General features: G+C 45.0%; 1 protein-coding gene across 1 annotated transcript; it reads right to left on the bottom strand.

The window, feature by feature from the left end:
* Positions 1-12,854: 12,854 nt before the first annotated feature.
* On the bottom strand, positions 12,855-14,271 carry LOC128349532 (olfactory receptor 51H1-like; the record flags this gene model as incomplete). The annotated part of the gene is made up of 2 exons (XM_053305966.1): positions 13,179-14,271; positions 12,855-12,898 (listed from the first exon to the last, which is right to left on the bottom strand). Coding segments are annotated over exons 1-2 (1,137 nt in total), but the record flags the coding sequence as incomplete, so codon positions are not given.
* Positions 14,272-14,821: the final 550 nt, after the last annotated feature.

Raw genomic sequence — 14,821 nt, 5'->3', positions numbered from 1 at the left:
TCTAGAATGGAGTTCTCCAATAAAAACTCCTCATATTGATTGGAAACTATGAACTGGCTCCAAGTTTCTTTTGCTCTCAGCATACATGCATGCCTGGGAAGACTCTGCTGTGTTTTGCCTCTATGCACTCTGCTGTAATAGAAGGGTGTCTCTTATCAGAGAGAACTCCCAGCAGTCAGGACAATCAAAGCCTGAGAACACACAGAAATCTGGAAGTCTTGCACCGCTATGACCCACCCTCCAGCTCCAGTGGTGCTGACCTCGCCAAGAATCGCCACGGACACTCTCCCCACCATGGTACTGACCACTCCAGCTGATGGCTTAAAAGAGGGAAGGGCACAGAAACATCTTGAAGGAAGAGGAGGATAAAGTATAAACAGTAGCGGGTTGTGCAGAACATAGAGACACTCAGGGGTGTCCCTAGTGTCCAGCTTGTGTCCGGTAGTAGTGGGTGGTGCAGAACACTCAGGGACAGTCAGGGGTGGGACCCACCTCCTGAGGGTCCTGGGCCATCGGCAGCCACCCTGCAGTACTGACGCCTGACGCCAGCCCCAACCAGCACCCATCTCCCGTCTCTTCATCTCTGGCATTCAGACCACAGAGAAGCCCAGAGGGAACTAGCTTTCTACTTAAGACCTTGTGGCCCCATGGGGGTCAGAACTGGAAGCAGCAGGGAAGGATCTGAATCCAGTGCTAGGCAGCTGCTCCCACTCCCACACAGCCCCGAGCCTCCCCATAGCTGTTCTAAGCCGCACCAGGCTCTGTGTCCATTCAGCTGGGGGATGAGCAACATCCTTAGTCCCAACTCGAACCACCAGTTGGACCTCCCAGCTTCACCTCCCAGAACTCAATGGTTTTCCTGTTCATCCCAATGGTATTGCCTGCATGTATTGTTTTACAGTCATCTCCCCACACTCAAGTTGAATCTCCCTTGGGTGAAAAGACCCCTGCCGAGACACACGTCTTTGGCCTCACACATTGTAACCAATGAGAGGCGTCTTCCTCATCGACCTTATGGCCCGCCTTGAGGAGGAGGAGGCAAAGAAGCTCGCCGGCACCTCAGACTTGGCTCAAGCTGTCCTCAGCAGGCTTGGCAGGAGGAGGTGGCGGCCGGCTTTGGAGTTAGCCAGCAGCACTTGGATGCAGCCTGGAAACGGAACCCCTCGTGGCCTCGGGGATTTGATGGGCCTAGCACTACTGACTGTGAGAGGGCAACAGCTTTTCTGATATGCAGCAGTCGCTCCACAGGATAAAGCCCCACAACCTCTGTGTGGGCATCCTGCTGGCGCCCCATACTAGGAGACGGGTCTCTCTCTCTCTCTGTGCTGTCGTGTCGGCCAACCATTACTTGCTAGAAGACTAGAGAGGGCACTGCCCACACAAAATATGCCAGGCCACACTGCCTTGCGCTGGCTCCGCGGACCCCCAGGCTGTCTATCTATCTCAGGATGATTTCTCCAGCCAGGCAGTGCCCGAGGGAGGTCAGCCCTGAGACCCCAGAGCCTTTCCCCTGGGAGATGCCAGGGTCGGAGTCAGGCTGAGCTTGGGCCCTTCTGCCACGCTTTCAGGCTCCTCAGTTCTAACGTGCGAGGAGCGTCGCTCTAGTTTCCAACAGGAAGGCGCCTCAAGAGATGAACAGATCCTGCACAGCGGGGCAGAGAGCCCAGGGTGCCTGGGGAAAATGCTGCTGCCCCCGCCCTGCTTCTGGCACTACGAGTTGTGTGCAATGACAACCAACTTGGAGCACAGGATATTCTGAGCAGGTCGGTCTCAGACAGGCAGTGCCAGCTCAGAAGATCACCCCAGCAAGATTTTTAACTAGTTGTATTTCTTCCAAGCAGTGTAGAAACTTCCGTGTTCAGAGGCACAGCTTCAGGGTGAGTTTATATATGCATTTGAAGTCCAAATGACTGGAGATTCATCCCTCTGGAGATTGTGGAGACTCGAGGATAATTTGCCAAGTGAGAAAGCTGTGGCTGAACTCAAGCAAAGGCTTTGCTCGAGAAGCCAACATGTCGCCCACCAAAAAACGTGCCAGGAATCACACCAACCCAAAGCCCAGGATGCTTACATGTGATTGGCTGCCTGTAGGAGCAAGGCATTTCCAAACGACTCTGCCTACATTGATTGCTAGGCAGGCTCAGTTAGTCGACTTCTGCTTGCTTGAGCAGATGCTTCTGCCTAATTCTGTGCCACAGACTAAGGGGCTTTAGCACTTGTTACTTAGACTCACAGTCAGACTAATACACTAATAACACACCTCTCTACTCTAAATGCACTCTGAACCCGCAGTACTGTTGAGATGGCCCACTGCTATATGCCATGGCAATCCCACAGGGTGATGGGGTTGAGACACATTTCATCCTCTGCCCCCACCCACCAGTTTCATTCTTTGATTCCTTTGCAGTTTGTATCTACAGTGGGTATAGGAAAGAATCACCCCCTTTGATAGACCTTAAATTCTGGCTCCCTTACATCCTGAAATGAAGACACAAAGAAAATTCCCTTCACCAGCTGTACTTATCCAATGCAACCTATAACATCCAACTAAAAAAATCACAATTACAGTCCAGAAAAAGTGTCAGAAATAAAAAACAAGAATTACTGAGATTGAAAAAGGATCACCCCCCACCCCATGTCAATATTTTGTTGAACCACCTTTTGCTTTAATAACAGCCTTGAGTCTGTTGGGATACTTCTCTATCAACCTTGCACATCTAGACGGAGCAATATTTGCCCACTCCTCCATACAGAACTGTTCAAGTTCGGTCACATTGGATGGTAGGTGTTGGTGGACTGCTGTCTTCAAATCAAAGCAAGAAGGAGGTCAAATAAACACAGAACCTTCCTGGATGGGAGCTGGGAGGCCCTTGGAGATACCCAGGATGGCTTAGGCCATCTAGGCAGGGGCATATCGAGGGTAGGGCAGGCAGGGCATGTGCTCCGGGTGCCACTTGAAGGGGGCGCCATTTCTTATTTTTTTTTAAAAAAAATTAAAAAATGGCCACCGAAAACAAAATGGCCACCGTGCATGCTCAAATGGCCTCTGTGAGGCCCTAGGCTATGCTAGCCCTCGCAGAGGCCATTTGAGCATGCGCGGTGGCCATTTTGTTTTCAGCAGCCATTTCTTTAAAAAAATATATATTATTTTAAAATGGCCACCGCACATGCTCAAATGGTCCCTGTGAGGCCCCAGAGACGAGTGGGAGGGAACCTTTGCAGACCCCCCCCCAGCCTTTAGGAAGCCCCCCCAAGGGGCTACAGGTTAAAAAAAATAATTTTTTTTAATATAATATAAGTCACTGTACACATATTCAGATTGGCACTATGTACAGAGAATCAGGGCTTGTGAATACTGAGCTGAAGCTTATGAGCTAGGATTGTATTCATTTGCTCTTATTTTGCTTCTTGTGATACCGTAAGTGAGTTAAATGTGATGTCTTAATAATGTGGCTATTAATGGCGAGTTTGTCTTTGAATCAGTGTGAAATCCTTAGTATTAAGGCTCACTGGGAGTTTTTTTGCTCTCTTTCTCTCATTTTAACTGTCTTTCTGAAATACTAGAATATATTCCAAGCAGTGACACAGTTTACTCTGCATATCCTTTAATTATTTTCAGAGTATCTGGGAAAAGTCAACTTCTCCATTTATTTTTAAAACTTATGTAATAGTGATGCTACAATGCACAGTAGAGAATTAGACAGGCACTTCTGTTTAGTTTTCCAAGTACACCTTCACATAGTATTTGGGTATTTCATGTGCCCCAGCATATTGAAATTTGTAATTTTCCAGCATTTTTTGGTCTGGCTACGTCCACTGCTAAATAGTTTTTGAAATATTAAAAGATTAAGGAGCTTGACTTGTACTTTTCAGCTGATATTATGGTAAAGTTATCTGAAAGATGGGTGTCAGATGTTTGGACAGGGGGTGCAATTTCAGTGCTTGCCCTAGGTGCTATTTTCCCTAGATAGATACGCCTCTGCATCTAGGCCTCTATCTGCATGCTCTCAGTGCATTGCAGAATCAGTGTTAAGAACAGCCCAGCTGGTTCAGACCGAAGGAAGCCCCTCCCGTTCAGCATCCTGTTTCCCACAGTGGCCCACCAGATGCTGCTGGAAGCCACAGGCAGGAGCTGAGGACATGCCCTCTCTCCTGCTGTTGCTTCCTGGCAACTGGTATTTAGAGGCATCCTGCCTCTGAGGCTGGAGGTGGCCAAACTAATAGCCATTGATAGACTTCCTCTCCATGAATCTGTCCAAGCCCCTTTTAAAGCCATCCAAGTTAGTGGACATCACCAAACCTTGTGGCAGAGAATTCCATAGGTTAATTTCTCAGCTCTTTAAAACTTGTTTTTAAATTTAAATTGTTCTGATTATTTAATTGTTGTTTTATGATGTTTTTAATTGTCAGTCATTGTTTTTATGCTTTATAATTTTTGTTTTAATTATTAACTGATTTTAATGGTGTTTTAATGTAAACCCTGAGCCTTTTGGAAGGGCGGTATAAAAGTTTTAATAATAATAAATAATAAATAATAATAATTATGCATTGTGTGAAAAAGAACTTCCTTTTGTTGGTCCTAAATTTCTTGGCAATCAGTTTCATGGAATAACTGCTGATTCTAGTGTTATGAAAGAGGGAGAAAAATCACTCTCTCTCCACTAGCTCCACACCATGCATGATTTTATAGACCACTATCATGTCTCCCCCACAGTCTTTTTTCTAAACCAAAAAGCCCCAGGTGTTGTAGCCTTACCTCATAAATAAGGTGTTCTAGGCCCCTGATCATCTGGGTTGCCCTCTTCTGTATCTTTTCCAGTTCTATTATATCCTTCTTCAGATATGGTGACCAGAACTGTATGCAGTTTGTCCAAATGTAGCTGCACCATAGATTTGTATAAGGGCATTTTGATATTTGCAGGTTTATTTTCAGTCCCCTTCCTAATGATCCCATGCATGGAATTGGCCTTTTTCATGCTTTTGACACTTTCAATGAGCTGTCCACTACAACCAGTGTGTTTTCTCTAAGTTTTTTCATCTGCGTGCAGAATGAATTGTGTTCTGGGCAGCAATATGAAGGCAATGTTTGAGCATGTGCATTCAAAATGGGGCCTTCCTGATTTCAACCTGAGTGGGATCTAAAATTAACTGAGCAGAAATAAAAAAAATTGTGAGTGCACACACATGCACACACATTAGAGCAAACACTGACCATGACACCAAGATCACTAACAGCTTCACAGTGTATATGTGAAGTTGGCATTTTTTGCCCCAATATGCATCAGTTTACACTTGCTTATACTGAACCACATTTGCCATTTTGCTACCCACTCATCCAGTTTGGAGAGATCTTTTTGGAGCGCCTCACAATGTTTTGGATTTCACTACCCTGAATAGTTTAGTGTCTGTAGGAGAAGAATGGCAGTTCAGTTCCCATTAGCAGAGCAAAGCCAGTTGGGGGAGAATTCAGCCAAGAAAGAGGTCTGGACTCTGGAGATAGTTCTTCAAGTTTGAAGAACAACATGGATTTATTTAGAAGTTACAATAGGATAGGAAAGCTGAGCTGAAGGCTGAAAGGGGAGAGAGACTAAACAAACAGCCATCTCTAGAGAGACAAAATGGAGACTAACGTTGGAAGAACGAAAGAGGGGAAGAGTCCAGCACTTTTATCCATAACCCCCACCCCCGTGGTCACTATGAGACAGTTCTCAGCATGACAGTTCTCAGTCATGCTGAGAACTGATGCTGCCAGGGTCCTAGCTCCAGCAGTCTCATCTACAGATTTGGCCACTTTGCTGCTTACCCCAACTTCTAGATCATTCATTTTATGTGTTGAACTGTTTTGACTTTTATATGTGTTTTAATTGTTGTTGGCCGCCCAGAGACATAAGTTTGGGCAGGGTATAAATTTGATAAATAAATAAATAAGCAAGCAAGCAAGCAAGCACTTGTCTCAATACAGATCCTTGAGGGACCTCACTTCTTATTTCCCTACATTTAGACAACTATATATTTATACTTACCCTCCATTTTCTGGCCTTCAACCAGTTACCAATCCACACATGAACCTGTCCCCTTATATCCCATGACTGCTAGTTTTTCTCAGCATCCTTTGATGAGGATATTTGTCGAAAGCTTTTTGAAAGCCCAGGTATACTATGTCAACTGGATCACCTTTATCCACATGTCTGTTGATACTCTCAAATAACACCAAAAGGTTGTGAGGCAAGCTTTACCTTTGTAGAAGCCATGCTGGTTCTCCTTGAGCAGGGTCTGTTCTACATAGTTAGCAATTTATCCTTGAGAATGCTTTCCATCAATTTGCTTGAAACAGACATTAAGCTAACCCACCTGTAATTTCCGGAATTGCCCCTTTTTGAAAATCTGTGTTACAGTGGCTACTTTCCAATCCTCCGGTACAGAGCCTGATTGTAGGGATAAGTTACAGTATATATTTTTGCTAGGATGTCAGCAATTTCACATTTGAGTTCTTTAAGGACTCTTGGATGGATGCCATCTGGCACTGGCGATTTGTTAATTTCCACTTTTTCCAGACAGTTATCACCTCTCTCTGACTCTTTCCATCTCTTGTCACCTCTATCTGATTCAGTTCTTTAGCCTCTGTCTGTGAGAAGCCTGGTTCAGGAACAGGTATATGCTCAGAATCCTCTGCCATGAAGACAGATGCAAAGAACTCACGTAGCTTCTCTGCAGTCCCCATATCCTCCTTAATAATCCCTTTCACTCCCTCATCATCTAATGGTCCAACTGCCTCCCTGGCTGGTTTCCTGCTTCTGATGTATTTAAAGAACTGTTTGTTATTCCCCTTGACGCTTTTAGCTAAATTTCCCCCAAACTCTCTTTTTGCTGCCCTTATCTCCCTCTTGGTGGGGGTGGGGGCATGCTTCAGGAGTCTGTTTTGGATGTCAGGTGATAAGCTATGAGTTCAGGGAAATCAAGGGTGCGCGTGTGCGTGCACACACACACACACACACAAAGAGTGCCATGTTTTCTTGCCAAGTTGTTGCAGCATTCTGTGAAGGCTCCTTTTGCCTGCCGGCAGAGATCCACTGTGAACTCTCGTCCCCTGTGTTTCCTCTGTGACTGGCACCGAGGAAATACAGGTGAAACTTGGAAAATTAGAATATCGTGCAAAAGTCCATTAATTTCAGTAATGCAAATTAAAAGGTGAAACTGATATATGAGACAGACGCATTACATGCAAAGTGAGATAAGTCAAGCCTTAATTTGTTATAATTGTGATGATCATGGCGTACAGCTCATGAAAATCCCAAATCCACAATCCCAGAAAATTAGAATATTACATGGAACCAAGAAGACAAGGATTGTAGAATAGAACAATATCGGACCTCTGAAAAGTATAAGCATGCATATGTATTCAGTACTTGGTTTGGGCCCCTTTTGCAGCAATTACTGCCTCAATGCGGCGTGGCATGGATGCTATCAGCCTGTGGCACTGATAAGGTGTTATGGAAGACCAGGATGCTTCATTAGCGGCCTTCAGCTCTTCTGCATTGTTTGGTCTCATGTCTCTCATCCTTCTCTTGGCAATGCCCCATAGATTCTCTATGGGGTCAGGTCAGGCGAGTTTGCTGGCCAATCAAGCACAGTACACTATACTTTTCAGAGGTCCGATATTGTTCTATTCTACAATCCTTGTCTTCTTGGTTCCATGTAATATTCTGATTTTCTGGGATTGTGGATTTGGGGTTTTCATGTGCTGTACGCCATGATCATCACAATTATAACAAATTAAGGCTTGACTTATCTCGCTTTGCATGTAATGCGTCTGTCTCATATATCAGTTTCACCTTTTAATTTGCATTACTGAAATTAATGGACTTTTGCACGATATTCTAATTTTCCGAGTTTCACCTGTATGTAGGAATTCCTTGTAGTAATGCCAAAGTCCTGTTTTGAATTCCACTCTGAAAAAGTACTAGAACTGGAAGTAGTGGGAGAAAATTGGAAGCTCATAGGGATTGACAGATCATACACAGTTCATGGTGTGTGAAGAAGGTCACGGAAATGCCAGGTGCTAACTTTCTAATACTAACTCCAATCCCAGACCCATGACACATAAGGGATGGGGGGGGGGGTGGACTCCTCTGGGAGAATACCCCACATATGCACCTTTTATGATCCCGTCCCAAAGGGTTAAGGCTTTGGGAGATTGTAAACAACAGTAAATGTCTATTTTTAAAAAGCTACTTAATGTGAGCTGCATTTCCTCCCCAAACAATGCTGTGAGGACATCTCAATGGAAGTTTATATTTTAAAAAATGTTCTAAAATCCCTTAAAAGCTGCCCTTGGGGTCATGGCATACAAGTGGAAATGCACTAAAGAGGAGGACTAGGTCCAATAAAGGTCAGAATATGTTACAAATGGGCAGATTAGTACAGCAAATTGGAATCCGGAAAGGAGAACAGAAAGGGACTTCTGAATGGGAATTGGGGAAAAGCTTTCTTTTCAGGATATCATAGACATCTTCCAAGAAACCATCCATCATCCAAAAGGGTGAGACTAGACGTGGGGGCTGCTGGCTGGGCAATAGCCAGGAGATCAGGCCAGCCGCACACACAGGCAGGGGCAGGATCGTGATGCCAGCCTGGCTGCAGCCTTCTGTAGCTTTTGCTGCTCTTAGTGAAGGAGAGCTGGCCTTAGGGTAGCAAGCATGAATTTCCCCCTTTGCTAAGATGGGTCTGCCCTGCTCTGAATTTGAATGGGAGACTACGGAGCTATTCTGACGATCAGTGGAAAGCGGGCAAAGGGTGCTTAGCCCGCTTTCCACCGATCGTGAGACTCACCGGGCTCGCGGCCAATCCCGGTCGAGTCAAAGCGGGTCACCCGCTTTTGTAGCCCTCCCCTAAGCCCGGGTTAGCCGAGCGAGTGCTCCGCTAACCTGGGCTTTCTGATCATGAGTAGCCGCGGCGCAGCTCTATGCTGTGGCTACTCACGTGTAGACCCCCGGAGGGGAGGTGAAAAGCCGGCTCCCGGCTCCGGGGGTCTCTCCAGTATGCCCTGCGCACTTGTGCAGGGCATACTGGAGCTTCCGGGGGTCGCGTGGCCCCCAAACTCCCCAGCCCCCGCCGGCTCCGTCACAGAGCCGGCAATCATGTGGGTGGCCTATCTGGCTGCCCAGGGCTCCTGCCCTGATCGTCTGCGGGGAGAGTGGGCTTAGCCCGCTCTCCCAGCTTAGCTTCACAAACCGGGTCTCACTGATCGTGAGACTCGGCTCCACATGTGTGGGCACTGTAAGAGATTCCCTCAGGGAGGGAAATCCGAAGTGGGGTCCCCAGAAGTCGGTACTGGGATCAGTGCTCTTTAACTCGTTCATAAATGATCTAGAAGTTGGGGTAAGCAGTGAGGTGGCCAAATTTGCAGAAGACACTAATCTCTTTCAGGTAGTGAAATCCAAAACAGATTGTGAGTAGCTCCAAAAGGATCTCTCCAAACTGGGGGAGTAAATGAAAAAATGGCAAATGTGATTCAGTGTAAGCAAGTATAAAGTGATGCATATTGAGGCAAAAAACCCAACCCATATTCTTTTTCACATATACACTGATGGGATCTGAGCTATTGGTGACTGACCGGAAGAGAGACCTAGGGGTCATGGTGGACAGCTTGTTGAAAGTGTCAACTCAGTACATGGCAGCAATGAAAAAAGACCAATTCCATTCTAGGGGTCATTAGGAAGGGGATTAGGGAGGAGAGCCAGTGTGGTGTAGTGGTTAGAGTGCTGGACTAGGACCGGGGGGACCCGAGTTCAAATTCCCATTCAGCCATGAGACTTGCTGGGTGACTCTGGGCCAGTCACTTCTCTCTCAGCCTAACCTAATTCACAGGGTTTTTATGAAGAGAAACTTAAGTATGTAGTACACCGCTCTGGGCTCCTTGGAGGAAGAGTGGGATATAAAATGTAATAATAATAATAGAAAATAAGAATGCTAATATTATTATGCCCTCATACACATCTATGGTGCAGCCAGGTTTGGAGCATCATGTACAGTTTTGGTCACTGTATCCTAAGGAGGATATTGAAGCACTGGAAAAGGTGCAGAAGAGGGCAACCAGGCTGATCAGGGGTCTGGAGCACCTTCATTATGAGGCAAGGCTACAGCATCTGGGGGTTTTTAGTTTGGAAAAGAGGTGACTACAAGGAGATATGATCAAGGTCTATAAAATTATGCATGATGTAGAGAGAGTGGACAGAGAGAAATTTTTCTCCCTCGCTCACAACCCTAGAATCAGGGGCCATCCCATGAAACTGAAGGATGGGAAATTTAGGACCAACAAAAGAATGTACTTTTTCATGCAGCACATAATTAATCTATGGAATTCTCTGCCATGGAATGTTGTGATGGCCACTAGCTTGGATGGCTTTAAAAGGGACTTAGACAAATTCATGGAGGACAGGTCTATCAATGGCTACTAGTCTGGGGACTATAGGCTGCCTCCCACCTAAGAGGCAAGATGTCTCTAAATACCAGTTGCAGGGGAGAGAGCAGCAGCAGAGAGATCGTGCCCATTTACTTGTGGGCTTTCCAGAGGCATCTGGTGGGCCTCTGGTGAAGTAGGTTGCTTGACCTGATAGGCCTTGGGCCTGATCCAGAAGGGCTGTTCTTATGGGATGGGGCTGCTCTGGGAAAGGCATCTGAATGCTTGCATGCAGAAGGTTCCAATTTCCCCCCTGGCATCTCCAGACAGGGCTAGGAAAGATTCCTGCCTGTAACCTTGGAAAAAGCTGTTGCCAATCTGTGTAAACAATTCTGAGCTGGATAGTCCAACGTTCTGACATGGTATAATTCATTTTCATTTATTTCATTCATTTATTTGATTTTTATACCACCCTTCCAAAAATGGCTCAGAGCAGTTTACACAGAGAAATAACAAATAAATAAGATGGCTCCCTGTCCCCAAAGGGCTCATAATCAGCTTCCTATGTTAGGTTGTAATTGACAATGAAGACATTGTAATTAATAATGAAGACATTGAAGTGGTGGATAGTGTCTGCCTTTTAGGATCAACCATCAACAGTAAAGGATCTAGCAGTCAAGAAATACGCCGCAGACTAGCATTTGGTAGGGTAGCAATGAAGGCCTTGAAAAGAATATTTAGATGCCGTGACATGTCTACACCTACAAAGATTAGAATCATTCGGACAATGGTTTTCCCCGTGACACTCTATGGATGCAAAAGCTGGACTTTGAAGACGCAAGATAGAAAAAGCATTGATGCTCTTGAACTTTGGTGTTGAAGAAGACTTTTGAGGATACCATGGACACCCAGGAAAACAAACAAATGGATCCTAGAACAAATCAATCCAGAATTTTCACTCAAGGCACAAATGACCAGACTCAAATTATCATACTTCAGACACATTATGCGAAGATCCAGCTCCCTCAAGAAGTTCATAATGCTGGGGAAAGTTGAAGGAAAGGAAAGAAGAGGATGACCAGCAGCAAGATGGATGGACTCGATCATGACAGCCATGAAAGCACCACTGAGAGACCTTAAAGGCCAAGTTGAAGACAGATCATCCTGGAGAGAATCTATCTATGTGGTGGCAAAGAGTCAACACCGACTTGATGGCAATCAATCAATCAATCAATCAATCAATCAATCAATGTTAGGTTGTTTTCAGAAGACAGTCCTTTTGCACTGCTGAGACAGTTAGTAGGAAGTAGGATCAAAATGAAGGCTCCACACAGTATTTAATCTAGTTTTATATTAACTGGCAATGCCTTTTCCCATGGCCAAGATCCTTGGTATGGTCATGAAAGCTGTTGAATTGTTTTGGTGGAAGAGTCTTACCGCTGGCATCAGGAAGATTGCTCTTTTTTCCTGTCCTTGAACCCCAAAAGGCTGCCGCTTCTGTGCGTGGCAATGGAGCAGCCATCTGGGAAGTGCTGTCCATATTGGTGGCATCTGCTTCCAGCAAAAGCAGCTAACATGGGGGTTTCTCTGTTTCCACTGTTTGTATTGTTTAGTTAGACATTTTTGTACTGATTTTTGTACAGTCACAGAAAACAAGTTACAATAAAGAGTAACAGCAGGAGAGAGGGCATGCCCTCAACTCCTGCCTGTGGCTTCCAGTGGCAACTGGTGGGCCACTGTGCGAAACAGGATGCTGGACTAGATGGGCCTCCTTGGGCCTGATCCAGCAGGGTTGTTCTTATGTTCTTATAACAACATAACCCAAATAATGCAATTAAGGCATAGTACTATGATACACTCTGTGTGTGTGTGTGTGTGTGTGTGTGTGTGTGTGTGTGTGTGTGACATATTGTATGTGTATGCAGAATCTTGTCTTTAGTAATCTAAACATTAAGCAGAATAAGTATTATGTTTTAATTCCCTTCCAAAAAATCCTACTACTATGATGACTACTAGGGATATTTATAGACCATGTTTCAACAAAAGTTCCCAAAGCGGTTTATTTATTTATTTGAAATATTTCTATACCATCCAAAACTTGTGTCTCTGGGCAGTTTACAATTAAAATAATTTAAAAATCAAATCAATTAACAAGTAAGATCATTTAAAACATTGAAAACATTTAAAACTCAATATTATAAATATTAAAATCATAAATCTAATTAAAAACCTAGGTGAATAAATGTGTCTTCAGTGCCTTTTAAAAAGTTGCCAGAGATGGGGAGGCTCTTATTTCAACAGGGAGCTCATTCCAAAGTCCAGGGACAGCAACGGAGAAGGCACGTTCCCAAGTAGACCCCAAATGAGTTGGCGGCAACTGCAGATGAACCTCTCTAGATGATCTTAACAGGCGGTGGGGCTCATGAGGAAGAAGACATTCTCTTCAATACCCAGGGCCTAAGCTGTTTAAGGCTTTATAACCAGCACCTTGTATTTTACATAGAGAAATGAAAATGAATATATAAAAATGAATTCCTGTCCCCAAGGGGCTCACAATCTAAAAATGAAATATAAGATAGACACCAGCAATGGCTGCTGGAGGGATGCTGTGCTGGGGATGGATAGGGCCCATTGTTCTAGCAGGGAGAGATCCTAAATCTTTTGGTTTTTAAAACTTGTTGCCTGCTATCCCTTTAATGGATTTTTCTCCTTTGCGGGGGGAATCAACTCCTAGGGATTTTTTGATGGAAGAATTTTCTTATCCTTTGCCAAATCTGCTGGGTTTTCACACTGTACACAATGGGATTAAGAAGAGGTGGGACAATAATATAGATGTTGGCCATCAGCATATGAACAATAGGAGAAAGGCTTCTTCCAAATCGATGTACCACAGTGACACCAATCATTGGAACATAGAAGATCAAAATGGCGCAGACGTGGGAGACACAAGTGTTCAAAGTCTTGAGACGCTCCTCATGAGAGGCGATGCTCAGCACAGTCTTCAGGATCAGGACGTATGACACAAGAATGATCACAACATCCAAGCCCAAGGTGCAAATGACCACAATCAAACCAAACAGCATATTGACTTTGAAGTCTGCACAGGCCAAATTCATTGCATCCTGATGGAGACAGTAGGAATGAGAGAGCACATTGGATTTGCAGAAGGGTAGCCGTTTAATAAGGAATGGCCCTGGGAAGCACACACAGAAACCTCTGAAGAAGACAGTTATTCCTATTTTTCCAATAGCAGAATTAGGGAGAAGTGTGGTATATCTCAGGGGATAACTTATGGCAATGAAGCGATCAAGAGCCATTGCCACAAGTATCCCTGATTCTATCCACTGAAATATATGGATGAAGAACATCTGGATGATGCAGGCATTGAATGTGATTTCTCTGGAGTCAAACCAATAAACACTCAACATGGTTGGCATGGTGGTCATAGCAAGCCCTAGATCTGAGCAGGCCAGCATGAAGAGGAAGATGTACATGGGCTCATGGAGGCTTTGCTCAGTCTTGATGACAAGGAGGATTGTGACGTTTCCTAGGAGAGTCAGGACATAGAGCAGCCCCAGCGGAAAGGCCATCCAAGAGTTGTGCTCCTCCATCCCAGGAATGCCGGTTAGGATAAAGGAGTGGTGGGTCTTCACAATGCTGTCATTGAACCTGCTGATAGCTGACATCATCCACCAAGGACTTCTGGTATGACGATACAAAGGAACCATAAAGATGGTGTGAGATGTGATATTGTAGATCATATAAAACATACGGCATTTCCCACAAATGTCCTGGTTTACTCCTACTGGATTAACAGTAGAAAGGGAAAGGCCTCGATCTGAACATGTAAGGATGGAACGGAAGAAATACATCGTGGAGGCTTTTGTATGTCTTGATGATGAACAGGATAGTGAGGTTTCCAAGGAGAGTCAGGAAGCAGAACACCCAGGGGTGTAACTATAATAGGGCAAGGGGAGACACTTGTCTGGGGCCCAACTGCCTTGGGGGTGGCCCCCAGAGGCAAGTCACATGACTGACTCCCCCAGCTGCGCACCCACCTGGGCTTCCTTCAGTTGTATTCATCCTCCAGAACTGATGTGAGTGTGAAGACCTGGAGCTACCAGAACAGCATTTCTTTCTCTAGTATCATTAAATGACTTGCGTCATCCACAATTTACAAAACCTTTTAAAAATAATTTAGGATGATGTTATATTGTGGCACATAGGTGTGTTATATAACTATGCTTTTTGTTACCACTATTCAGCCTCATTTAAGATTTCTTTACTTCATGAGCTGAGATTCAGTGAGGGAGGGGCATTTTAAAATCTTGTCTCTGGGCCCACTCCACCCTTGCTACGCCCCTGAGAACACCCCCAATGGGAAGGCCATCCAGGAGTTGGACTCCTGCATCCCAGGAATGC

Source organism: Hemicordylus capensis, chromosome 3, assembly GCF_027244095.1.
Source record: "Hemicordylus capensis ecotype Gifberg chromosome 3, rHemCap1.1.pri, whole genome shotgun sequence".
NCBI lineage: Eukaryota > Metazoa > Chordata > Lepidosauria > Squamata > Cordylidae > Hemicordylus > Hemicordylus capensis.
This window is presented reverse-complemented; position numbering and strand designations above follow the sequence as displayed.